The sequence below is a fragment of the Pestalotiopsis fici genome, assembly GCF_000516985.1.
Source record: "Pestalotiopsis fici W106-1 unplaced genomic scaffold PFICI_Scf_1, whole genome shotgun sequence".
NCBI classification, from domain to species: domain Eukaryota; kingdom Fungi; phylum Ascomycota; class Sordariomycetes; order Amphisphaeriales; family Sporocadaceae; genus Pestalotiopsis; species Pestalotiopsis fici.
The window spans coordinates 2830821-2855971 of NW_006917091.1; the positions used below are offsets into that span (position 1 = coordinate 2830821).

General features: G+C 50.3%; 10 protein-coding genes across 10 annotated transcripts; 2 read left to right on the plus strand and 8 right to left on the minus strand.

The window, feature by feature from the left end:
- Positions 1–217: 217 nt before the first annotated feature.
- PFICI_00858 (uncharacterized protein) lies at positions 218–636 on the minus strand (the record flags this gene model as incomplete). The annotated part of the gene is made up of 2 exons (XM_007829439.1): positions 218–523; positions 631–636. The coding sequence occupies 2 exons, from the start codon at positions 634–636 to the stop codon at positions 218–220; spliced, it is 312 nt and encodes a 103-aa protein (XP_007827630.1).
- Positions 637–1276: 640 nt separating this feature from the next.
- PFICI_00859 (uncharacterized protein) lies at positions 1277–1759 on the minus strand (the record flags this gene model as incomplete). Its single annotated transcript, XM_007829440.1, has 1 exon — positions 1277–1759. One exon carries the CDS (start codon positions 1757–1759, stop codon positions 1277–1279), a length of 483 nt encoding a protein of 160 aa, XP_007827631.1.
- A 758-nt stretch (positions 1760–2517) lies between these two features.
- Positions 2518–3596, minus strand: PFICI_00860 (uncharacterized protein; the record flags this gene model as incomplete). The annotated part of the gene is made up of 2 exons (XM_007829441.1): positions 2518–3260; positions 3341–3596. The coding sequence occupies 2 exons, from the start codon at positions 3594–3596 to the stop codon at positions 2518–2520; spliced, it is 999 nt and encodes a 332-aa protein (XP_007827632.1).
- Positions 3597–4588: 992 nt separating this feature from the next.
- Positions 4589–5661, plus strand: PFICI_00861 (uncharacterized protein; the record flags this gene model as incomplete). Its single annotated transcript, XM_007829442.1, has 2 exons — positions 4589–4901; positions 5114–5661. The coding sequence occupies 2 exons, from the start codon at positions 4589–4591 to the stop codon at positions 5659–5661; spliced, it is 861 nt and encodes a 286-aa protein (XP_007827633.1).
- A 279-nt stretch (positions 5662–5940) lies between these two features.
- Positions 5941–6279, minus strand: PFICI_00862 (uncharacterized protein; the record flags this gene model as incomplete). The annotated part of the gene is made up of 1 exon (XM_007829443.1): positions 5941–6279. The coding sequence occupies one exon, from the start codon at positions 6277–6279 to the stop codon at positions 5941–5943; it is 339 nt and encodes a 112-aa protein (XP_007827634.1).
- A 1076-nt stretch (positions 6280–7355) lies between these two features.
- On the minus strand, positions 7356–8790 carry PFICI_00863 (uncharacterized protein; the record flags this gene model as incomplete). Its single annotated transcript, XM_007829444.1, has 2 exons — positions 7356–8544; positions 8609–8790. The coding sequence occupies 2 exons, from the start codon at positions 8788–8790 to the stop codon at positions 7356–7358; spliced, it is 1371 nt and encodes a 456-aa protein (XP_007827635.1).
- Positions 8791–12566: 3776 nt separating this feature from the next.
- PFICI_00864 (uncharacterized protein) lies at positions 12567–14138 on the plus strand (the record flags this gene model as incomplete). Its single annotated transcript, XM_007829445.1, has 4 exons — positions 12567–12722; positions 12781–12794; positions 12847–13017; positions 13070–14138. 4 exons carry the CDS (start codon positions 12567–12569, stop codon positions 14136–14138), a joined length of 1410 nt encoding a protein of 469 aa, XP_007827636.1.
- Positions 14139–15645: 1507 nt separating this feature from the next.
- PFICI_00865 (uncharacterized protein) lies at positions 15646–19389 on the minus strand (the record flags this gene model as incomplete). The annotated part of the gene is made up of 4 exons (XM_007829446.1): positions 15646–16001; positions 16060–16507; positions 16619–17941; positions 17995–19389. The coding sequence occupies 4 exons, from the start codon at positions 19387–19389 to the stop codon at positions 15646–15648; spliced, it is 3522 nt and encodes a 1173-aa protein (XP_007827637.1).
- Positions 19390–20541: 1152 nt separating this feature from the next.
- On the minus strand, positions 20542–23129 carry PFICI_00866 (Dolichyl-diphosphooligosaccharide--protein glycosyltransferase subunit stt3; the record flags this gene model as incomplete). The annotated part of the gene is made up of 5 exons (XM_007829447.1): positions 20542–20812; positions 20865–22017; positions 22071–22745; positions 22820–22843; positions 22985–23129. The coding sequence occupies 5 exons, from the start codon at positions 23127–23129 to the stop codon at positions 20542–20544; spliced, it is 2268 nt and encodes a 755-aa protein (XP_007827638.1).
- A 514-nt stretch (positions 23130–23643) lies between these two features.
- On the minus strand, positions 23644–24165 carry PFICI_00867 (uncharacterized protein; the record flags this gene model as incomplete). The annotated part of the gene is made up of 1 exon (XM_007829448.1): positions 23644–24165. One exon carries the CDS (start codon positions 24163–24165, stop codon positions 23644–23646), a length of 522 nt encoding a protein of 173 aa, XP_007827639.1.
- Between the last annotated feature and the right edge of the window lie 986 nt (positions 24166–25151).

Below are 25151 nucleotides of genomic sequence, written 5' to 3' on the forward strand. Positions count from 1 at the left end.
GAGAGAGAGAGAGGGCTAATTTATATCTAATGTTATCCAAGGTGATATAATCAAGATCCAAAGGAAAGAGTAAAATTAAAGATGGTATATAAGTGTATCTACTAAAATAATGTGTGACCAAGCATACTTTTAGTAACCCTTCACGTTTTGCCACCCTTACAGGCCGAGAAAAAAAAGCTGATCGTCTTCTGTAAACATATCTAGGGGCGGTGGGTTGTCAGGTTATGAATCCGCCATTGCCACCGGCACCTCCAGCACCTCCAGTACCGCCGCCGTCGCCGCTGCCGCCCTTCTTCTTGTTGTTGTTGCGGCCGCCGCCGCCGCCCTTCTTGTTGTTGTTGCGGTCGCCGCCGCCCCTGGCGTTGGCAAGAACAGCCGTGAGTCTGTTCACCGCGTTGATGATGTTGTTGTTGGTGGTGTCGCGTGCGCGACGACCACCACGGCGTCGGGTGACACCGTTCGCGACCCAGGAGGTTGCACGGTCCTCGACTGGGACCGGACAATTGCGGACGAGGTGATCTCGCTAGCCGCAGACGTAACAGACCTGCGACTGGCCTTCTTTTTCTCTTTTTTTTTTTTCCTATCTTGCTTATTAGATATGATCGGCTATACAAATATACGCATACTTACCAGCATCGGACCTTGTCACGTCGAGGTACGTAGAGGAATGACATTGTGTAGTCAGGCTGGATGTTGTGAAAAACACTATGATCTTGAGAAACAAAAGGTGGAGCATTGGAGCTGTAGAAGATTGTGTTTGTGTTTGATTTGAATGAAAATGGAGCGTCAAGCTTGGGGGGAGTAGAGAAAAAAAAAATAAGCTGGCTCAGCCTTTGTTATTGGAAGAGGAAGTGACGATTCTTATTCAAAGTGCCTACCTAGATACCTACATAAACAAACATTGGTTTCCAAGATTTTGGAAAGAGCGGTACAATGCCATGGCATTCTCGAACGAGAGACATGAGAACAAGGCCATGACGTCCGGTCATTCAGCAAACTAGGAAAAGGTGGGAGCTCTACTCTTGTACAGCCTGGAGAAGAATTAGTCTACTCAGACATGAACTATTCTACCATTTGCATCGAAGCTCAAATGACATTGACTGTGGCAGTCAGATCATGACAGAAAATTTCGAAACCGAACAGCATTTATTCCATACGCAACCTTCGATCATCACTTGCATTATTGCATATTAAAAATGACCTTGGGCAAGTAGAATAATATTTATTTAAAAAAAAAAAAAGGGGGGGGGGAGCGAAATTGGCGGCGCTAATTATTCTAGTTTTCTTCCTCCTCCTTGATCTTTGCTTCTTCCTCTTCCTCTTCCTCCTCCTCCTTGACTTCTTCTTCTTCTTCCTTCTTCTCTTCTTCTTCTTCTTCTTCTTCCTTCTCCTCCTGCTGCTGCTTCTGCTTCTGCTGCTTCTGCTGCTGCTGCTGCTGCTGCTGCTGCTGCTGCTGCTGTTGTTGTTGTTGTTGTTGTTGCTGCTGCTGCTGCTGCTGGTAGTGGTGGTGGTGGTGGTGGTTGTTGTTGTTGTTGCTTCTGCTGCTGTTGATGTCTTGCAGCACCCCAGCCAATCTGTTCACCGCCATAATTATATTGGCGGAATTGCGGCCACGCATGCGACCAAGACCACGGCCAAGTCGGCCGACGCCGTTGGCGGCTCTGGCGGCCGCGCGCTCCTCGAGCGGCACCGGGCACTGCCGGGCGATGTGGCCCGCCGCGCCACAGCCGAAGCAAATCCTTGTATTGCTTCGGGGCATGTTGTAGTCGGAGAGAGTGCGACCGTCTTCAAGTTGCTTTCCGGCGAGGATGAGGTGCTGCTGGTCCGGGGGATGCTCTCCTTGTCTTGGATCTTGGACTTGACGTTGTCGATGGTATCAGAGGACTCAACCTCGAGGGTGATGGTCTTGCCGGTGAAGGGATTGTGTACTACAAATACAGTTAGTTTTGACATTAAAGAAGTTGGCAATACCTGGTGGAAACATACAGTGAGGATACGACACCTGAAGAGAGAAGAACAGAAAAAAGACAAGACTAGGTCTGCTGGTGAGAATTTAGTAGTCTGGCATGGGGCAGCTTGATGAAACGCGCCTTCCAGCTTTGAATATATTCTGTTATAGATAAATCGTGCAATCGCTACCAAGACACTAGGCACCTTTGATCATTTTACAAGGAACATGTTTCTCTATGGTAAAGCCATGATACTTTTCCAAAATGACCTTATCCCGTCTTCAAACAAGTTCAGGTCAGCTAAGATCATCTCGCAGGATTGGTTCAAGACCGGAAAGCAACATTCGCTCTTCAAAAGTTGAATAGTCTTGGACTTGTCCCACGCGCCTCACGCTTGAAAAGCCGGCAAGTGCCTTTGAACTTGAATATGCTCGAACCATGATATTGCCTCCGTTTAATTGGTGATACCGCGATGTAACTAATGCCTGGGGCTGTTCTTGGCCGGATCATCATAGTTATGCCGCTGGCAAAGTTGCCCAGAATGATCCCTGGTGAGTTCGGACAGGTCCTAAGCAGCGCAGGCAGCCGCAACAACCCAACCCAAGGTAAACAGCGTCGCGATCCCTGAACTGGCCCTGATTGACCAGCCCGCACTGGTATCGTCGTCATTGTCGCTGTTGTCTTGCTCCTCAACCTGCGTCGCGTCGATCCTCGTACAAACCACCTGCGCCCTGGAAACGTTGACATTACCATTTGTGACCACGGGGGAAAAGGTCATGACCCGCAGTCCCGTCGTGATTCTGTCGTATGCGGATGTGTCGGAGCCATTGTGAGCACCGCTCCAGCCGCCCCAGAAGGAATCGCCGCTGTGCGTGCCATTATTGGACAGGGCCTGGGTGAGAGTGGTTCCGTATTTATTATTATAGTCCTGCGCGGCCGCGTAGCTAAGGGTATCGGCACATGCGTCTAGTCTCGTCCATGCCTCCTCCACGCCGCGGCACGGGTCGGTGCGGACGGCGTCCTCGATGGCACTGACGCACTCGGTGCCCAGCACAAAGGAGCAGTCGGTACTGTCGTCGGCGTCTTGCTGGCTCAGCAGGTTGCTCACGTTGTCCGGCGTGCCCCACATGTCGAGCGTGGTGAAGCACATGTGGCTGACGTTTTCCGGCAGCGCCGATTCCAGACTGCCGCCGCCGGGCCAGGATAGGCCGTATGAGTAGTCGACAATGTGAGGGTCCACAAAGGTTGTCTCGAACCACGCAAAGTCGGTCTCATTCTCGGCAATGTTGGCCGCGTTGGGGACTGAAAAGTCTGAAATGTTGATTTCTTATGCCCAAAGCTTTGTCAGTACCAGAGTCGGTGATAGAATTTCGGCAGAGACATGTGCTCACGCAGGTTCCAGTTCTGATATAATGGACTGGAAGTGTTGATCAAGTCTGAGATTTTCGCAAAGGGGTTGAATTCGACGGAGCGAGTCGCATTTGGGTGAGCGAGGCCATTTCTAAAAAGGCTAATGGTGTAATTGTCATCGACATCTGGGATTGTGGTTCCGACACTTGAATCGTACTGATATGTGTCGCCGACTACAAGTCCGCTGGCTGTGGCTAAAACAAGCAACAGCGTCGACTGGTGATGGTGATTAAACATGATTGTTAGCAGGAAACTTGTAAGCTAAAGAGAATGAGTTTTTCAATTGCTTACAATGGCGCAGAAAAACAATATTTGTATGGGGTGTCGTGGTCATATCATGTACTTGGCCGGTTTCTGTAGGATTTAATCCTGATCATACCATGAAGATCATCGCAGCCGCAATGTATAAGAATACGGCATAGATGTACAGCCAAGAAACATGATGCGGGCACTTTTAGACCGACTGCGGCCATGGTAATGGGCCGATCCACTACCTTTTTTGTCGGTGTAATATGACAGGACTAGAAATCAATTCTCATTGGTCTGAGCAACGAGGCTTGACTTTTTTGCAACTTCATCTGCCGAGTTGTCTGAGCCTGCGCCTTGCCGTAGACCCGTGTTTGCCCTGGTGCTGCAATATCAATGCACAATATTCAATACTCCAGTCGGTGGTCTTCAGAAGGCATTGCCAAATGCTCTGGTGTTACAATCTACTGACCTGCTGGCATTGCAGGGTGCTAATCATCAATATTTGGGCAGCAATGTAGCAAAAAGGGAATAAATTCTTTTCTTTTGCTTTTGGCCCTCGAATACATCTGCTGAAGATCTCTTCCCAATGTGTATAGACTTGTTACATAAGCCCCATCCTGTCGTGTTGAAGACCGAGTCCGAACGGGCCAATAAAGTCCCGCGGAATTCCGGTCCCATACTTGTTGTGAAGCGTCTGAGCAATGAGATACAGCTAGTCGGAAAATCGAGATTGTGTTCATACTATACTCGACATTCCAGATCAGATCAACGGAATTCCGACAAGTTTGTGCCTCACGAGAAGAACTATAAAAGCGTGAAAGATTAGAGAAACTACAATTGCCAGAAAAGATGAAAGAGACGAGCAAAGGAGGGACACATTTCACCCTTTCCAAATTGCCGAATACCTTCTGTCCAGCACATAATATCCACCAAATCCACACGACGATCATCAATAAATCCACAAACCACACACAAAAACCATGCAACACAATAAGCATATCGTCCTAGTCACAGGCTGCACCGACGGTTCGGCAGGAGCCGCTCTGGCTCGGCACTTTCATATCCGTGGCTGTCGCGTATTCGCAGCGGCGCGAAGCCTCGACAAGATGCAGAGCCTGGCAGATCTCGGCATGGACACGCTCGCCATGGACGTCTTGCAGCCGGCCCAGATTACCGCCGCTGTGGACGCTGTTCGCTCGGCCACGGGTGGTAGACTGGATATCCTTGTGAATAATGCCGCCGTGTTTAACCTCATGCCTCTGGCCGATCAAGACTTGGATGATGCTAGGGCTAGTACGTTGCTCCGCAATTTTCTTTTTGGTTTCTCACACTTGTACTGGAAATAAGGATAAGGAATCTTTCATGGTTATTCTCATCAGGGGTCCACTACTCTCAGTAATCCCATGAGACTTGTTGATCCTACGTATCATCCATGAGTCTCCACTTAACTTTAACCCAATTTCTCAATGGAGAAAAGATCTTTACTAAATATAGTATATCCATAGTGTTCAACGTCAACGTCTTTGGCATGCTGGCCGTAACTCAGGCATTTCTGCCTCTGCTGACAGCTACCGCGGCAGTCGGAGGACGACCCCTCGTTGCCAATGTTGGCAGCATCTCGGCGCAGGCCGAGCCCGTGTTCCAGGGCATATACGCAGCCAGCAAGGCGGCCGTCGCGGCCATGAGCGGAGTCATGCGCAAGGAGCTTGCGCCGCTGGGCATCCGGGTCGTCACCATTGTATCGGGGGCAGTAGCCACCAACTTTAAGCAAGGGAATAAGCCGTGGCGGGTTCCAGAGGGTAGCCTGTACTCGGCGCTGGCTGGCGACATTGAGAGCAAACAGTCGGCGGGGTCTAGCTACGCCATGGAGCCTGATGATTATGCAAAGAAGGTTGTTGGGGACTTGCTTGGGGTGAATCCTGGGCCGGCCATCTTTCGTGGCAGATTTTCATCAGCAGTATGGCTCTTGAGTTGGTTTGGGCGGTATGGCATGCTGGATTCCATGGAAATCAGGGATGCTGGACTAAACATAGTGAAATATCCCGAGATTTAATCTATTTTTCTCTTTTTCTCTTTTTCTCTTTTTCTCTTTTTCTCTTTTTCTCTTATTCTCTTATAATCACAATTGGATTATGCAAACCCAAACCACATTCATATACTATCACGAACCCGTTGCTCGTGTGCCCTAGCCTTATCTCTTTCCCTTTTATACTAAGCAATTCGCCTCTCAGCCCGTTTCCTATTCCGATGGCTCTGGTATGGTGTCCTATGGGGTCTGTTTAGTGGTGTAAAGAAGGATGTATTAATCAAGTCCTCCTTACGGGAGGACTACTTATGTGTGGCTTGACTGCAAGCTGGGTGGGGCACGAGCTAGCCACGTGAGTGGCTGGCCGTGGCCCCCCCGGGCTTCACGCATCAGGCTCCAAGTTTCTTGAACCTGAGACGTAAACCGTGCCAACATTTCACCATAACGTCTTTCTGCCCTTTCACGAGCTGCAATGGCGTCGGCGAGCTCTGCATTATGCACAGGGACAGGTGAAGCGTCGACGACAGGATCAGGTGAGTCGTCAACGACATGGTTGAAGTCAGGAGGATACATAGAGGCTGGCAGGTCGACGATCTCAGCGTCGCCGAAGGCGCCTTCACGCTGGAGCTCCAGAATAGGTGTCATATCGTAATACCAAAAGAATGGCAATTCGGGCTCCGTATCAGACGCAGGGTCTCGTGGGTCGACGACAACAACAAAGTTGTCGAAGTCTCACCTGAGCCGATGTGTGAAGGGGGAACTGAAGACGAGATGATCGAGGAAGCATTGAAAGTTGTTTGAGTTGATCTCTAGTCTACAAAAGAGAGGTGCTGAAGAGCGACTATATACCCAAGCAGGTGATCTGCGGTGGGTACTGACTACGTCAGTACGACACGAAGGTTACAGCATTCTGGTACGCCACAACAGGTTCCATATTGTAAAAAACCCACGCCGGCCATTGAAACTCCTCGTCAGACGGAGAGGCTTGTGGGTGCGGTGGAGCTCCATCCGCGTAAAGCAGATGATGGTTGTCGACAACAGGAGCAGGCGAAGCGTCAACGACAGGAGCAGACGGAAAGGCTTGTAGGTCGACGACAACACAGTCGTCCTAATATCCTTCCGGTATAATAGGTTCCATATCGTCATCATAGAACGCCGGCCATTCAGGCTTCACATCAGACGGGGGGGCTTGTGGGTCCCCGGGGGGGGGGGGGGGGCATCCGCGAGAGGCAGAGACTGGATGTCGACAACAGGAACAGGTGAATGGTTGACGATAGAGGCTCGATATAGCGGATAGCACTTTCGATTTGCTGCCGCCTATTGAATTCCAACTTCGGTCGATCCGGAGAGGAGACTTCTTTGATTTTGACACAGACCCAGCCCTTTCAACTGCTGATCCTATCGACAATTGTTTCCGCAGACTCAACGAATTTATCAACGGCAATATTGATTAATATAGACCACCAAGTATAACTGAATTTTGTACCCACAGCACCGACTGCTGAAAGCCAAGCCCAAAAGGCTTTGAGACAAGAACCGAGATATAATACAGCTTGACGGTGTAAACAAGTCCCCCAAACGCCATCTGATGCAACTTTCAATCATATCTGTCGTCCCATTTGCCATTTTTAAACGACCCGGTAAATGCATGGATGTCAAAATCATTTTGCGTCTTGGGAATTTTCATCCGCCCTCCCCATCTTGTACAGTAAAACAAAAACTTAGATCCTGTTGTGATCATCATGCGACGTTGACGCACGGTCGTCGCGAGTGCTAAAGTCGTCCGTGGGACTCAGCTGATTCCTGTCCTTGGTGATTGCTGTGGAGCTCTCAGTCGTGTTCAGGCCGCCTTCGGGTCTCTGTCTATACCGCATGCCGCGAAGCTCAATATCATTGGCGTAACTTGCTGCAAGCCCTTCCTCCTCATCACCCGGTCGAATCCAGTGCTTCTTGTCCGTCGCCCACGAGTACACTCCCACTCCGGCCCAGAACGACTTATCGGGGCTGCGAGGTGCCCATGCCCAACCAGCGCCTGAAGAAATCGGTAAATGGTAGTAGCGGAATGAAAACCAAGCCGTAATGATACCAATGATGAATCCAAAGAGAATATCGAAGCCATGGTGTCTAAAGTCGTACCATCGGGAACTGGCAATGAAAATGGCCAGGAAGAAAGGGATCAGAGTCAGCACGAGGAGGTAGATTGGAGGTGCTGCCGCTTGTCTTCTGACTGCTAGAACAGAGGAACCGTGCGATGCAATCTGCTTGGCCACGGAAGGATCGCCAGGACTCGAAAGCTCGTCTGTGGCGTGCGACAGGGGATTGTAAGAAGAGTTGGCTCCAGCGGCTCCGCCATTGTGTCGTGACGGAAAGGCAACCGCACTCGACTCGGCCGAATATCCCGAGGTCGCCACAAAGGGAATGACGACGGAGAACTTGCTGGCGAGGAAAAAGGATAGATAGATGAGACCAGCAGCAGCCGAGGAGGAGTGGCCAGAAGGATAACTCCGGAATCCGTCGTCGAGTAGACTAGAGTCTGTATTCTGGCAGATGGCTGCAGAGACGAGCCCACTAAGATTACCGTGGCCACCATTGTTGAGCACATAGTATTTGGCGACATTTTCATAGTCGGGTTGACATCTCGAAAGCAGATCCGGGCGCGGTTTGCCAAACATGTTCTTCATGCCACTGGTGATGAACCAGGCGCCGCATAGAGACATGGCCAGTCCCAGCCATCCTGCATGCAGCTCCCAGAGCTTGCGCTTCCAGATGAGGGACTGAGGGGTTCCCTTGGGGACGGTAGGTCCCGGCACAAAGATCAAGGTCACGATCAAGATGATGGCAATGGGAATAGCGGCATTGCACGTGAGCAGCAGCGCGGACGATACAGTCTCGTGCTCAGTAAAGGCGAATCTGCAAATTTGATCAATACTGAGAGGAACCCGGAACGCGACAGATTATTGAGAGAGAAACGTACCCAATGTTGGGGTCATCGAGGCGAAAAGGGCGCTTATTGGGCGTGACATTGCCCAGGATGGTCCCCACCACGCCGGCGGCTATCAAGCAGAGCCAGTCCGTCACATACGAGGCGAGAAGGACGAAAGCAAAGCCGCGTTTTCGAGGTTTGGGCGCCGTAGACGGCGTGTCGTAGTCGGTCATTTTGCGATAGGGTTGGTAACTGGAAGGGGAAAAGACGTGGAGAGGATTGCGGATGTCCTCTCGCATTTCAATAAATGTTTTAGAGTGAGCGCCCACTGGATGGATGGCGCTCGGGGCAGTCTCACAACCAATCTCTTGACACCTTTTTTTGTTGGTTCCCCCAGGGATGGAATCAAATCAAAATCAATCGCTTTGATTTCTCCAATAAATCGATAGACTGGCAAATTGAACCCCCGAGATTCCGGCGCCAGCGCAACTTAATAATACCAAGAAGCAGGCAGATATGCAGGCTGTGCAGTAGTAGAGGAATTTGATACGAAGAGAGTAGAAGGGACAAGACCCAAGATCAACAAGAAAAAAAAATGCGCCCCCAGACTAGTAGTCTCGGCAGTGAGTACTCCTGCTACTGCTGAATGTATGGGACGGTCAAGGAATTCTTTCTTAATGCGCGTTTATGCACTGCGACAAGGGAATGGAATGCTGCGAGTGCCTAAAGGGACGACGACGAGGAAAAAAAAAAGAGGTTCAATGAAGAATGGAGCCACAGTAGGTAAGGAATTGGATCTTTCATCAATCTACATAGATGAGCTACAGGGTACGAGATGATTTGGACCCCCCATCCATCCATCAGCCAGGTGCATATGCTGCTCCTCCCATTGAATTGAAACACTCCTTTTGCATATAAAGAGGGATCCTCCCCCAGACAGAGGGAAAAAAGGGGACACCCATCCGTGGACACGCTGCTGAGTCGCTGACAAGTAGCCGGCCACCGGGACATGGCAGAACAAAGCACAAAGCTGTTGGCTGCGCCTTGAACTAAAACAAACGGGAGGTCAAATTGGGTAAAGGTCCTCGTGCTTGGCTTCTTAGCCGACGTATGCCCAGGCTAGGGGACCACTGTAGCCTGCGCTCCTAGTGGCTCAAACTGTGCCGTGAGAATAAAGATTGACAGAGGCGCCGTACCATCTTGGCAAGTCAGGCGTCTGTGAACGTGGCTGTGTCCCTTCTCCGTGCGGCCGCCATTTAAAATGGAAGAGGAGGAGAGAAAAAAAGGTTAATTTGACACGTACCGTGTGTACCTTGCTGACCAAACCCTCTGAATGCACCTACCGTATAGACACATTTGCTACTTTGACTTTGATTACTTACTACACTCGGGCACAAGAGGTGTTGGCGATTCGGCGGTTCGGCTGCGTTGGAGACGGCGGCGGCGGCGGCGACGGCAAAGGCGGTGCCGGCACTTGTGCATGGCACAGGGGTCAGTACACTATAAGCATTGGAATTGGCCTACCCCGTGAGCCACAACGACGACGACGATGAAGAGGGCAGCAATGCCTATGGTGACCAACGAGCCGCAGAACTTGTCATACCTCGGTCCAGATAGGTTGTATTAGAATCGCAGACTTTGGAATACGTATCCACCTAAACCAACAAGTCAGACGGTGCCGACAGTCTTATTTGCAACCCAAACCTAGGTCGGTACCGTAGAGAATTGATGTGTGCAATGAATGCCTCTGCGACTGAAATAGGTAATGCCTTCCCCAAAGCAGGCGTCAGCACAGGGGCAATGCCAATGGTCGCGCAAGACAAATGCGAATCGCCACGGTAGATGGATGGATGTTGCAACATTGGCTACGGACGTCTTTCGAGAGTAAGGTAGAAAAAGAGCTTTGGAGAATTGTAGACCACATGTCCAGAATAAATGATGGCAAGGCTTCAGTGTTGCATTCTCTCCTGCGCGACGACATAGATATCGCAGGCTTGTTAGGCTTTGAGCTCACTGGACTGGACCCCTGGCGGGCCATTATCCTCAGCCCCAGCTGTTCCCCGTCAGCTAAGCCCGACAATCCGATCGATTCGCTATAATTAGAGCAGCTATCGACCGCAGTTGAGGGCTCGTTCCGAACGGGATAGACATGTTTTTGATATTCTTTCATACATGTCGCGTATGGCGTATTGTTAAAAGTTGTATTGTTCAGTCGTTTGGGAGCTCATCTACATCTCAAAGTTCCCGTGGGCGACCAGACGCCTCATTTTATTATTCAGGGACTGGTTGCGAAATACAGCTCCCCGAGCTCCCCTAACTAGTCCCTTGGCGACTCCATAGCCAGGCACTGAGCGTCGCCTTTGCTTCTCCTTGTCCCTTCCATTAGCATCAAACATGGAAAATTGGGTCTTCCAATTCACCACGCGTCTCACCTGAGACTTGAAAGAACTCTAGGCCCATGGAAGAAGAGGTCTGGGTGTCATGTCACGCCGCGACCAGTGCGCAGCGCTTCCTTGTGGTAGATCTCCCGAATCTCGAATCGAAACTCTACGTACCAGAAGGTCTTTTGAGCCTCTAGACTCTTGGTATGCTAGTCTGTACATTCTCATCATCATCCTCGACTTTTGTCATATTTGAGCACAGCACCGTGCCAACTCGCTCGGACACACCTCCATCATCAGCCAGGAAATAACATGAAATGTCAGCTCCGATCAAACCATGTTTGCTTTTCTTCTACGCAAGCCAAACGTCCAACTTGAGCGCCACGACCGTGATTGTACATGGCTTGTCACATTAAAAAGAAGAATATCGAGCCACGCATATCCCACATGGCCCATGATCCACACGCAAACCGTCTTCACCATCCAAGTGGCTGCAGATTATATCCGAGGACCGAGATGCAGTTTTCGTCGGCCGACATCAGAAAGATGCGTAGAGATGCGGCTGCCCGATATTAGCTGAAGAGACTCACGAGGCCTTGAGCAGGGAATAGTGACGATGCTCATTCCATGACGCCCCAGCCTTGCATCACCCGCTCAACCGTGACATTGCTTCTCCAGCATCATGTCGAAAGTCGTATTCGCCAGTCAATATAATCTGCACGACAAGACGCACATGTACAACGCAGAGCAGCGCAAATTGGCTCGACGTTACGAGTCCGCCACAAGCTCATTCGTCCAATGCTTTTTCTTTACTCGTCTGATCTATGCAAATGCCTGCAGATGGGCCAGGACAAGGGGACCGCCAACCTAGTGTAGATGCAACCGTTCACTTGCTTTTCTACGCTGATCGCCAATTCGCACCACCGTCGACCAGCGTTTGGGATTCTTGCCCATGGCTGGCAAAGGCGGTCGCCGCAACCTGAACTCTTGCACATCCGAGTGTTCTACCGTCTCTTCGACTGCCGCACTGGCTCCAGACCACCCCATCGTTCCCCCCCCCCCAGAAAAGTGACCTAGCTGCTAACTATCTAGTTAAAGTCGACCGGCAACATCTGAGCCCAAGAGATACTGTGGGTCGTCTTCGTATTCTTCAACTAACCATTGTTTCGACTCATCCTCCGTCTGTTATATACACCGGAACTAGGATTATCTGCAAGGGACGAGAACTCTAGACTTTCCGATATTGCTCAACGGCCAATGGGAGAAGAGACTCTCGAGCCGTCTATTGTCCCAATGATGGCATACCTCGACGGTAGGGCTTCGGTAACCTTACCCGAATTGTTAGACTCCATCAGTGCTCAACAGTATTCCACAGTGCCCCTCGAATATAGATCAAGACTCACTAGGAGGGCCATCACGTCTTGTCATTGTGCATCGTCCAAATATGTCCATGCATCCTTGTCGCGGTCAGTTCGCTACCACGGCCTCGGGAATCTATAAACACCCATTGATGCCTCGATGCAAAAGGTGCCACTCTCTCTGTCATTCCAACAAGCCTTGACGTGCATTTGGCTGTATCATACCCTCCTTGCTACACACACTCGCTCGCTTGATACTCTATATTCACCATGCGTGGTCTTACTTTAATGTCTTTTACCATGGCAAGCAACCTTGCGGTTGCCTCTGCTTCCTCACTACCTATAATGCTGCGTGAAGTCTCTCCTGACATGACTTGTGGAAGTACAGGGGCTGGCACAGCTGGATATACTTGCGAGACTGGCATGGTAGGTTGATATTTGATAACTATATCGACGAATGGTATATACTGACTACATGTTTTAGTGCTGCTCGCAATAGTGAGTTGTCCAAGGAACACCATCTATTTACGATACACTAACCAAGAGGCAGTGGCTATTGCGGCAACACTACCGACTATTGTAGTTCTAGTAACGGCTGCCAAGCAGCTTTTGGCGACGCTTGCATTGATGATGATGGTTCCGGCGACACTGGAGAAGACCGATGTGGTCCCAGTTTCAACAATGCCGTGTGCGCTTCAACCGAGTGCTGCTCTGCTGAAGGGTAGGACATGGCCTAGATTTTGACAACAAGAACAACGACTGATGGTTTCCAGGTATTGTGGCACAACGGTTGACCACTGCAAGGCTCCTGATTGTTTATTCAACTATGGACCGGCCTGCGATGCCAACAAGATTCCTTCGGGAACCAACACTTCGACCTTGACGCGATCCAAGCTCGGCAGTATAGCATATGGCGGTGCTGGCATCTATAGTTGCGAGACTGCGGGTACCGTGGCCATCACCTACGATGACGGCCCGAGTGGCTACACCAGCGACCTTCTCGATCTCCTGGCCAAGTACAACGCCAAGGCCACCTTTTTCATCACTGGCAACAACAATGGCAAGGGAGAGATTGACAACGCCAGTCTTGCCTGGCCCGCCGTGATCCAGCGCCAGCACGCTGATGGACACCAAATCGCCTCCCACACCTGGTCTCACGCCGATCTCAGCAACATCACCTCGCTTCAGCGCAAGAACGAAATGATCAAGAACGAAATGGCCCTCCGCAACATTCTCGGCTTCATCCCAACATACATGCGACCGCCATACTCTTCCTGCACGGCCGAGAGTGGCTGCGAGTCCGACCTGGCCGACCTGGGCTACCACGTCGTCTACTTTGACCTCGACACTCAAGACTACCTGCACGACAGCCCCGATCTGATCCAAACGTCCAAGGACATTGTCGATCAGTTCTTTGACGGCCATGTCGCCTCGGACTTTGATGCCCTGGCCATTGGGCACGACATTCACTACCAGACCGTCTACAACCTGACCGAGTACATGCTCAAGGAGATACAGTCGCTCAACTACACGGCCCTGACGGTGGGCGAGTGTCTCGGCGACCCGGTCGAGAACTGGTACCGCGTCGACTCGAGCACCAGCGTCATTTCGAGCAGAGTAAGTTCCACTGCCAGCGCAACGTCTTCTGCCAAGACCAGTAGCACTGCCACTTCTGCCGTTGCCTCGACGCTGAGCAGCGTCCTCACAACCACTACCCGTGCTGCAAGCAGCAGTACTCTCGTGAGCCCTACAACCACCACTGCCAGAGCCTCTAGCACTACTACCACTGCTTCCGCTCCTACCACTACTAGCACGAATAACAACTCTTCGTCCTCAGGTTAGTCCCCTTGTTCGTCTGATGTTCCTCGTCAGAATCCTATTGTCTTGCCCGATTAGCACTCTCATTCGTGACATTTCACTATCTTTTTTTTTTCATGATCTGTACACGTAAAAGTGCATCATGACTAACAAAAAGCTAACTGCAGGATTTCTAGGCACTTTCTGGGACTGGCTGAAAGGCATCTTTGGGCGTCACTAAAGATGCACTTGGATGATTTGGCATTCATGTCAATAAAGGTTTAGAATTGACATGAAGGGATCGAGAGAGAAAAAGTCAAGGGAGTTTACTAGTGTGTATTTGAGAAAGCAGCCATTTTTGGGTAGGGACCTTGGGCTGCAATGAAAGTATTTAACGTAATGATGAGCGAAATTGAAAATAAAATACACATGCACAAATAATGTCAAGAAATTGCTATAACGTTTGGTTACACACTCGGCTTGTAATACCCAAGCATAGTACATGTTATACAGCGTACCAGTCCATCGCATTCGGCAAGGGAGCCATAAACCTTTTAGTATACTCCCGTCCCCATCCGCCCCACGCACCTTGAAGCAAAAATTCTGCGCAATAGTGCCAAAGTCGAATATCCACAATATGCCTCCAAACAAGACTTGTCGTCGCCCATCAACATAATTGTTAATTGTATCCCGTTTTCTCAACAACAACCAATCACGTGGTCTTCTGACAAACAGTAGACAGTGACACATATAATCTCCCACTGTCGCTTTAGCTCACTTGGGAGAGCGCCAGACTGAAGCCCCAAACTTCAGGACCTTGATATCTGGAGGCACTGTGTTCGATCCACAGAAGCGACATATCTTTTCTTTTTGCCTTTTGTGTGTCTTTTTATTTTATGCCCGCCTATTCCATAGAGCTAACTGATTGTTAAATATTATTATTTGTAAACCCCAAAGAGAAAGCATGGGGTTTGTTTGCTCTCAATATTCGAGCTCGTTTCTTTTTAACTATTGTTATGGCGTGTAATAATATCCATTTTCACAGAAAAATGGTCGGTCATTATACTCACTTCAAGAGACCAGAATGTATTGACCCATTCATGCCGTGATCGAGGCCAATCGCCTAGACTCTCAAAGCATTGCATTACTACATACTATACTGCTGTGCTCAGCTACCATCCGTCACCCTCAGTGCAAGCCATTGGCTTGTATCAAATATTCCAACTCTTGTCTCCTATGTGTCCTCCTTGTGCCTTCCCCCCTCCCTTCCTTTATCCACTACTTTCCCTTCCTCTATCTGGTTTCTCTACTGTTCCATGGGACGTTGCAAGTTCTTGGGAAAGGGCAAATGCGCATTCGCAGAGCGTCATGTTTTGTATGTATTCCTACTAGTCAACTTGGGTGAAAGTTTGAAGCGCACTCGTATGATTCTTCCAGTTGTGGAATGTCTCGAGACAGCCCAGCAGACCGTCGAAGAAAAGGCCAAGTTGGGGCACAACAATGCCAACGCTAAGCATGATACAGTCCATCTTGTAACGTAAACGTGATGGAATCACGACAATCCGAAACGGCGAATACGACGACGAGGAGTCCCTGCGTGTGATTCGTTCGAGGTGCTTCCGTATGTGTTACCTAATCCTGCAAAGTTTTCGTGAGAATGCCCTGTATGAGCAATGACTGAAGACCCCTCGGACGGAGGGGCGTAGTCGAATGATGATTTATTCGACAAGGGCTCCTGGCCACGGCCGCCTTGCTCGCTGAGCCGCCTTCTAGCTGAAGTATTGCTCTTGTTGCTGTGGGTATATGAACTCGTGTGATTCAATGGACTGAGACGATCTCGAGAGCTTTCTAGTCCGCCCTGGTGCGGCTCTTGGCGAGAGTTTGATCGACTTTGATGGCCTGAAAACTCTGGTTCACTCATTAGCACTCCTGCTACACGTGTAACTGTATGGTTGAATGTACTAACCAATCTGTTTGACATCTTTCTCTTCAACCGTGTCTGATCCTTCAAGTTCCGACTCATTCGAGAGCTGGTAATGCGCGTTTCCGTCATTGCGGTCCTCGTCCGAACCACACGATTCTATGGAGATGCGACTTGTAGTCAGATGGCTGAAATAACTGGGCATGGTAGGGTATGTTGATGTTGCAGAGTCATTGAAAGAACCAAAACCTAGACCCAAACCGAAAAGACCAGAGTGCTTACCGGCGCGCAAGAGCTCATCTTCAACCATCTGCTCTGCCATTTGTTCGGCCTGTCGCTCAAAGTGACCTTGGTCGTATCCCCAAGAATTGCGCCTGACTTGTGGGTTGGCATCAATTCCATCCCATTCGGCATCAGCAGGCGTTGAAGGCATGTCGTCAAATCGATCCTGGTTGGGTGACAGTTCAGGTTCCGAATCAGCACCTCGTTCATCCTATGAACAAAAGGCGTTGCCAGACGGTATCTCCCAGAGGGGTGCTCCTGGTGGAAAGCCATTATCATGGAGATTGCCTTGCTCGACTGGATTGTCACGAAGCGTAGCCACCTCCGGCTTGCTCTTGTTTCGGGATTTCCGGGTAGAAGTGGTAGATGGGTGACTACTGTATGGCGTTCCACTTGACTTGGGCAGTTCCATATTGTAAGCATCATCGGACTTTGGCTTGGAGTAGCTGGGGTCTGCCATGTCGCTATGCACGGGCAATCCGATCGATCTTGGCTCAGATTGGTGTGGCTGCATACTGCTTCTACCGCTGTCTGGTTTCAAATCTGCCAAGACAAAGGGGTTCTCTCCATTCGATGCATGACCAAAGACAGCATTGAAATCCTGTGCCGGTTCATTGCTATTAGATGTGGATGCATTGGGTCCATCGTCGGACCGCTTGGGAGAACCTTTGCTTCGTGACGCGCAATTTTCACTACTGGCGCGACTATCGGCAGCATGAGAGCCAGGCCAATTATGAAGATTCTGCGTGCTTTCTGGCGTTTCAAAGTTGGGGGCTTGATCAAAGATAGCTCGGGATTGCGATAGTCCATCATCCTCAATGACATGGAAACCGCCAAGCTGGTCATGGCTCTGTGTCCATCCAGAGCCTGTGATATTGGATACCGTATGATCAAGGCGCGAAGCTGGTCTACGCTCTTGTCTACGAGAAGTGGCTTGACTGCTGTCTGTTCCTTTCTGTCGGACAGAAACTCTCTCACTGCTTCTTCCAAGCTCGGAAGCTTCATTGTGGGCTACTGGTTGCTGGTATGAAGAACTTGATTGCGATTTCGGGAGAGTGTCTCGAGAACTAGAAGGTGGCAAGAGTGGACTTGTCTTGCGAGAGGACTTGCGGGATGGCTTGTAGGAAAAGTTCTGCACATCCGATCGGGTCGCGCCAGAGCGGCATGAGACCTTTGACTGGTTGGCTGCCTCTGAACGGATATCCGACACGACTCTGTCGTTTGTCTTGGCTGGTTCATCTCGTGTGCTCTGACGAGAGCCACACTTTTGTGTGCCGCGTGGTTCAAGAGCAACAGACTCAATAGATGTCTTGGACTGTTGCTCAATAAGCTTGCCAAGAGGTGACTGGGTATGAGAGCCTCTTGTTGAATGCATCTTGAATGATCGCGAGGATGCACGACGCACTCTAGGCTCTCCAGTTGGAGATGACGCTCGGTCACTTCCCTCCTCCGGCGTCGAAAGGGAATTTGCTCTTCTGCTTTGGCGTTTATTGGAAATGATTGATGATACACTCTGTAGGAGGCTACCTCGCTTCCTGCGGTCCTTCTGGACATCTTTTCTCGAGGAACCCTTCTTGTTGGAAATGATGGTGCTTGTTGGGGAATCATGATCTCGGTATTTTCTGTCAGCAGGTAACGCGGGTGTCTGTTGGACTCGTATTAGCATTGTTTATTAAAACAGGAGTGATGTGTACCTACCATAAGAAAATCACTACCCATGCCAGTGTCTGTCATCTCAGAATCGGTGTAATCGGCCGTCATGATGCAACGACGGCAGTAGTCCGGCTCTGGTGCCTCGCCCTTCTTCAGCGGGTGAGTCATGTGATAACCCTTGGATCTCGTCTTTCCACAGCCTGCGCATATGTGCATATGCATGATGGGCGTAGAAGGAGGCGTCTGATCCATTGGATCCTTGACCACCTCTTTCTTCTTTTTCGCGCTCTCGACATCTTTATCCTTGTTCTCATCATTTCTGTTCTTTGGAGTCCGGTTTCTACTCGGAGTCACTTTGTACTTTGGGAGCTGGGATTTGACATTTGTTTCAAAGTGCTGTCGAAATCGCTCTTCATCCGAGCCCACTAGGGAAGAAGGCTGAGCCAAAGATACAAGATCATCAGGATGAGAGACGAAAGGCGGCGGCGGAGGCGGCGGAGGAACAAAGCTTGGCTGGGGCTGAGCAAAGGTTGACATGAGTACCTGCGGTGCGTGAGGCATCTGAAGCATGTTGCCTGGCTGTTGAAAACCCATGGCGTGCGTATATGGCATCTGTATGCCAAAGTTTTGTGTTTGTCGAGGATTGAGGTTCCTGGCTAGATTGCTGGTAGCGGCAGTAGCAGCGGCCACGGGCGCACGACCAGTTCCAGTATTGTGCCATATCATTGGAGAAGTCTGGTTGGGCAGTTGCTGAAAGCCATTCGGCAGTGTTGTGAAACTCGGGTGGAACTGTGAAGCAGCCTGTGGCGAATAGCTCGAGCCATTGGGATGGACCAAGGGAACAGTTGAATCTGCAATGGAGTCATTCTCGTCAGGCTCGTCCTCATACTCTGCGAATCGTGTCCTCTCGGGCTCTGGTGGATAGGAAAACGTATGGCTGCGTCGCTTCGACCCCAAAGACAGTCGACTCGAGCTTGGAGAACAGTCTCTGAGTTTTCCTGACTCGGCCCCAACGGCAGCAGAGTTGGGCGTACGTAAGATACTCTTGAGCGTCGAGTTTGATCGAGAGGATGATCTTGAAGAGCCTTGGCCTGGAGACCTCTCTACTTTATTCCTCTCGGGTGACTCTTCGTAGTCGGAAGGAAGTTCAATGACCCGTGGTGTGGGTGTGCTGTAAGCTGACTTTGACCTTGGCTGCTGAAGGGGGCTGCTTTGACGGCGACCACGCTGAAAGCTGGCCCGGGTGGGAATACCAAAAGCCTCGCTCAGGAAATCGAAATCGCGATCGCTGTTCTTCTTTCTTGCAATGGCAGGCCTGCCAGAGCTTGTCGTTGTGACGTAGACATTGCTATCTGGGAGATAGACCTTGTCGTCATCTGGAAGATGCTGGTACAAACTTGAGCCATTGCTCCTATTGAATGTTAGCGTAATTTCAATCATTCTGGCGCCTGGGTAGATATAAAAAAGTAGGTGGGCAGCCTCAGATTCAGAGAAGATTAAGAGGTGTGAAGCTTGTTGGTAATTCTGTGATCGGGGGCAAAAAGTGGTACCGCAGTCTCACAGAAGGAGCGATCAGGATATTGCACAGGCCACGGGGGATAAAAAGCCACTTTCTCATGGCAAATATGTTGATCCGGGATCGCTGATGATGGAGATTAGACTTACTTGCTGCCTCGATGGGCGCCTTTCGACCTCCACATGGCCGTGGAGCAGACTCAATCTTTCACAACGCCTTCGAGCATGTACGGACTGCGCAAGACGATGGAATCAATGCAACAAAAGCCGTTCTGCAGATGAAGAAAATGCGCTGTGGTGTGAATATCTCGCTGTTCGGAACAAAGCAAACGAACCGAGGACAATGTGTAAATGAGGCCAGAGGTTGCAAGGAACAATCGAGCAGATGCCACGAATTGATGAAATGAATGTGGAGATGCAACAAACGGCAGAGGAACAATGCAATGATGATGAGGGTTGAAAAGAAAGGGGCATCAGAATTAGAGATGGCGTCCAAAATTCTAGGTTGGCCCAAAGAAGACGAAATGTGTTGGTGTGTTATGTGCACTGTTTCGTATTGCACCAAGAAAAAAAAAATTCCCGTTTGCAACACTGGCGATGCCTCTTTATCATTGTCCCCCACCACCTCGAGCTCGAAGAATTCAAAACATATGCCACAGTTACTATCTGTAATCCATTGATCTGTTGCCTAGAGCAATGTGCAGCAACTAGAGACTCTCTATTCCTCGACACAAACGCAACGACTCTACTGCTTTCACATTTGTTCAGTTTCTCTAGAACGTCACTGTTGCTCATTCGGACCTTATTGATCCATCAAGTTCATCAAGAGATACTTGGTCATCGCAAGACAAAGATGGCGGGTTTTCGTCCGAATCATCCGCGTAGAATGGACGAGTCACGTTTAATACAAGTCACATTTAATGCAATATCAGCTTGGCTTAACTTTTTTTATTTCACAAAGCTTTTGTACACAAACGATGCCTGCCGGGCCGATCTTTTCCGGCCAAATTTTGGGACCCCGTGAAATGCCTCAACAGCTGGCAACTATAGGTCGTCTATCAAACATGGGTGACGCATCTAATCAACTCTCAGAACTCTGGGACCGCGCTTCTTGGTGGCCTTCTTCTTCTTGTGTCCGCGCTCAAATGCTGCAGCAGCACCGTGGTCACGACCAACATTGTCAAGGTCCTTGACCTTGTAGATACGGATGATCCAGTTCTCACTGGTAAAGGCCTCCTCAACCGAGTTGAGAACTGGGCCCTGATCAGGGAGTCTGACACCACGTACACGGTCAGCAGCCTGTCCGGGGGGGAACAGGCTGTTGTAGTTGTAGTAGGACATCTTGTACCTGGGTAATTGTTAGTAATTGATTGCATCGTGGGTGGAGCTGGGCATCTTACATCAAGCTGTTCTTCATGGTGTCAGTGGCTCCCTCGTCAACGCGGTACTCGCCACGCTGGGTGAAGAAGTCTCTCTCCTTTACCTCATCGGGCCAAATGCCCTCGGCAATTCGGACCATCCAGAGGAACTTGTTAATGTCATCTCCAGAGTATCCAAGGAGACCACCAAAGACGACCAAAACATAGTCAACCTCGTGCTGGCGCATGATGGGGTAGCTGACCTCCTCTCGAGAGCTCATGGCCTTGCCGACGGTGGCAATGTGAGTGTTGTTCCAGGTGTTGTTGTCGACCAGGGTGGGGCGGTCTGCCATGCCACCAATCTGGTAGCCATAGTCCCACCACGACATGATCTTGGCATCCTCCTTGGTGTTCTGACGGAGCCACTGGTAGGCCTCGCGGTAGTCGTCAATGATGTGCTGGCTTCCATCGGGCATCTTACTAGCGAGCACGACTGAAGGGCTAGAGTAGGCATTGGACGTGACCCAAGTGCAGTGAAGAACAAAGAGAAGAAGGTAGAGAGTCATGGCTGCAGCGACAACAACCTTGGACGCGACACTGTAGATGCCAATGTAAGGAGAAGAGGTAATGCGCAGGCCACCCTTGTTCTTCTTAGAAGCGGCGGCGGCTTCAGCGGCTTCCTCGGAAACTTCCTCGACAGGAGCGGGAGAGTCGGCAACTAGGTACGTGTCGAGCAGCTGAGAAACGGCCATGGCTGCGGCGACACAAACAACGGGAGTGAGCGTAAGCATCAGTCGCACCATGACTCCAGCAAAGTAACTTCCGAACGCGGCGTACACCACGATAAAGACGTGCTGGTCCTCGAGCTTCTGGAAGCAAAGGTAAACTCCGGCAGGGAACAGCCAGATGAGCATGTTCAAGTCGAAGAAGAAGGCAGGCCAGGCGGTAGGCTGGTGCTCGGACACGGATGCAATAATGGGAATGTGAATCTTGGCATAGCTGGTATCCCAGAGGGAGTAGAATCGACCAGACCAAGGGGCAATGTAGCCAGCCGAGGTCAGTCCAACGATACCGAGGACACCGACAACAAACATTGCGCCGATTGCCACCTTGAGGAACCCCGAGAACTGCTCGCTAGGCACTGCAGATTTGACGTATAGCAGGAAAGCTACAATCTGGAGGAATCCAAAGACACCTGTATCCTGTCAGTAAAATGCGCATTGCAGTAATCATGTTGGAGCAACGTACCCAAGGCCGGCATGTGCTCACTGGTACGGACAGGCGCGAAACCGACAAACGGAATCTGCATGCTGGCAATTGTACCAAGAGCGTACCAGGTGGTGTAGGAGACGTAGAGTCTGCTGCTGTATCTGCCCATCAAGAGCAAGGCAAAAACGTGGAGAGGTATCAGACAGGTGATGAAGGCGTATCCACCCCACGAGGACACCATGTAGCCGTAGAAGAGGGCGCACAGCGAAGCCCACAAGACGGAGCCCAGCTTCAGAGCCTTGATCCACAGGTAAAAGGTAAAGACCAAAAGGAAGATGGCAATGGCCTCGTTGTCGTATGAACCGGCGACGGATCGAGAAATGTAACCGGGGGCAATGCCCATGAAGGCGGCGGCGAGGAGGCCGGCGGAAGGCGAGGTTGTCATCTCATTGGTGAGAAGGTAAGCGGCATAGGCCGTCAAGCCGGAGCAGGCGGGTGCCAGAAGGACACAGATGTTGCGAATATCGACGGGGACAGAGAGGAATCGGAGGAGGTGGTAAAAGACACCGCTGGTGACCATGAGACCGGGGTACAGAGTACCACCGGTAACTCGACCAAGGGGGTGCCAAGTTCGGTCATCGAACCAGTCCCAGAAGTTGTAGAAACCATTGGCAACCAGATACTTTGTAGCTCGAAAGTTGAACCAGGGATCGACTGGGTCATGTTAGCAATTCGTGGACCGGCTCGTGGAGAGGAAGGTGAAGCTTGTCGGAAGCTGTGGGACATACATTCGTGAATGATACTCTCGAAACCTAATGACGTCTGGGTTAGCGACTTGTTCTTTGCGGTAATGGATCAATTGAAGCTGTCCTGAAGCTCCAGGTGATGCAAAGGAGTTTTCATCGACGCCGGCGATGGCCAGACATGCAGGACTCGATGGCAGGGCGACTTACGAATGACTGAGAAGAGACGGCTAGCTACAGCGGCAGCTGCGATGAAGCCGAGGATGAGGACCCTGAGCAAGGTCTTTGTGTTCTTGTTCTGGCCCAGACCAGCAAGGGCCTGAATAGGTGAAGGTGACTCCGTTGCGACCGCCATTGTCGCGCTGGATGTAGTCTGTCTTCACGGGTCTGTGTTGGTGAAAGGAGGTTTGGTGAGCATGAAACCTGGATACTTTTTTTGGTGGTTTCCCTAAACTCTACCCAGGTGCGACGACAATCGAGAGGACAGCTAATCCGCTTCTTGGCAATTTGAGCTGTCCAACGGGACACTCCACGCGTCCTTGTCGCAGGGGCCAGGGCGAAGCAGGGGTCCCGCACGGCACTAGTGCGTAGCTCGCACCGCCCGCCGCGTGCAAGAGTGGGGCCGCTGCCTTTTTTACATACAACACTTGTCGCTACTAGACTCATGTTCCGTGGTCAGTCATTTAGACAGCGGGAGAGACAGTATTGATTAAGTAGGTATTTAATAGACATTTAGGGAGATATTTGCTCATTTGATGTATCTCGGACTCTTGATGCAACTCATCATGTATTAAAACATCGCCACACTAGATGTTCATTTGTCTAATCTCTCTTGACATTGAAACCCAAGCATCCCCTCTCAAATATGCTCACGATAGAGCAGCATACAAACCAACACAACCGGCAACAAAAGCAGCGCCTCCACGATACAAATTATAAAACGCCCACTTGTCAATGAGTGCGTGGCCATTGTCCTCCATGATACCCATCTCCTCCCCCAAGGTCAGCACGTCGCCCACCGCCGGCCCAAGAGCCTTGACCTGCTCTTCCTTGTTGAGCAGCTTTTGTGCAATGGGTCGGATCACGGCGTACGTGTACGGATACACGCTCGCGGCCAACACGGCAGCCAGAGCATAGGCTCGCGATGTCCTCCCCGGCAGCTTGTACGCCAGATAGACGTTGAGCAGCGCGGGGAGGGCAAAGGCGGGCGGCAGGGCCTTGGCCGTAGTCTTGAACATCTTGGCCCATTGCTGAAGCATAATGGGAGTCGGCAACTCGAGGAGTCGTGGCGCAACAAAGAAAGAAAGGCCTAGGTTGAGACCCGATGCCGTGGTCAGAAGCGCAATGCTCGTCGCCTGGGTCACGCGGATGTGGGGAGGAAGCTCGGCCATGATGGTGTCTTTCCGGGGTAGTAACTAGGTAAGCAATCCAAAGGCCTTGAAAGTGATCTTTTGCAGAATTATCTTTTTGGAGCAGATCTTTCGGATACAACAATACCCGAATGGTTTCCGTAATGGCCAAGTTCAAGTCAATTTGATTGTGAATGCACATGGGAAACTAGCTTGAGCATGGCCAGTCATATGAGTCGTTGGAGCAGGTGACGTAATATCATTGGGGGGTTCATAGTACAACTAAAGTTATCCTTCTCAAACGGCTACCGATGAGAAAAAGAAACGAATTTAAGAAGAAAAAAAAGCAAATGAAACTAATTGCAAGGAAAAGTAAACATATCTTTTCAAGCTATGGTATGATGCAGGCGCCAAGCTATTATGTGGTTTACCGCAATACCATATATGAAATTTACTGCTTACTTAGTACTCATGTATTGAGTTCCTGCATACAGCAACCAACATGGAAGAATTCAACCACTTCCCACATGGACATACTACGTATCTTTATGCAATACCACTAAATTAGATAAAGTGGTTGCAGACATCTAGAGCAATGTCCGCCCTGATATCACATATCGAGAGTGATGTCCGATGTGCCAATAGCCGAAGTTACTAGCAGTGTATGATCTGCTTCCAGCCTTTCGATTATTCTTTGCCTTTATTGTGACCTAGCAGGATCTCTGTTTTTGCAGAAATTTTCCCGTCCAGAGCAAAAGTTCACTAGGATAAAATGAGGAACTACCTTTGGAACAGGAATAAACTTTAAAAAGGAAGAGCAAGGGGTGTATTAATGCTCGAGGAAAGGGTGATATCCGTGGGTTCGCTATAAAGGCCAATTTCCAATAACCAGCGATCAGTGCATCCTCCATCACAAGTTAACCTACGGATGACATGAGATGACCACTTTCCCTCCTTTCTAATGTGCAGCTTTTAATGCGATCGGGATGTTTTCCTTGCACGTGTATTCCCTCCACACCATATTCATT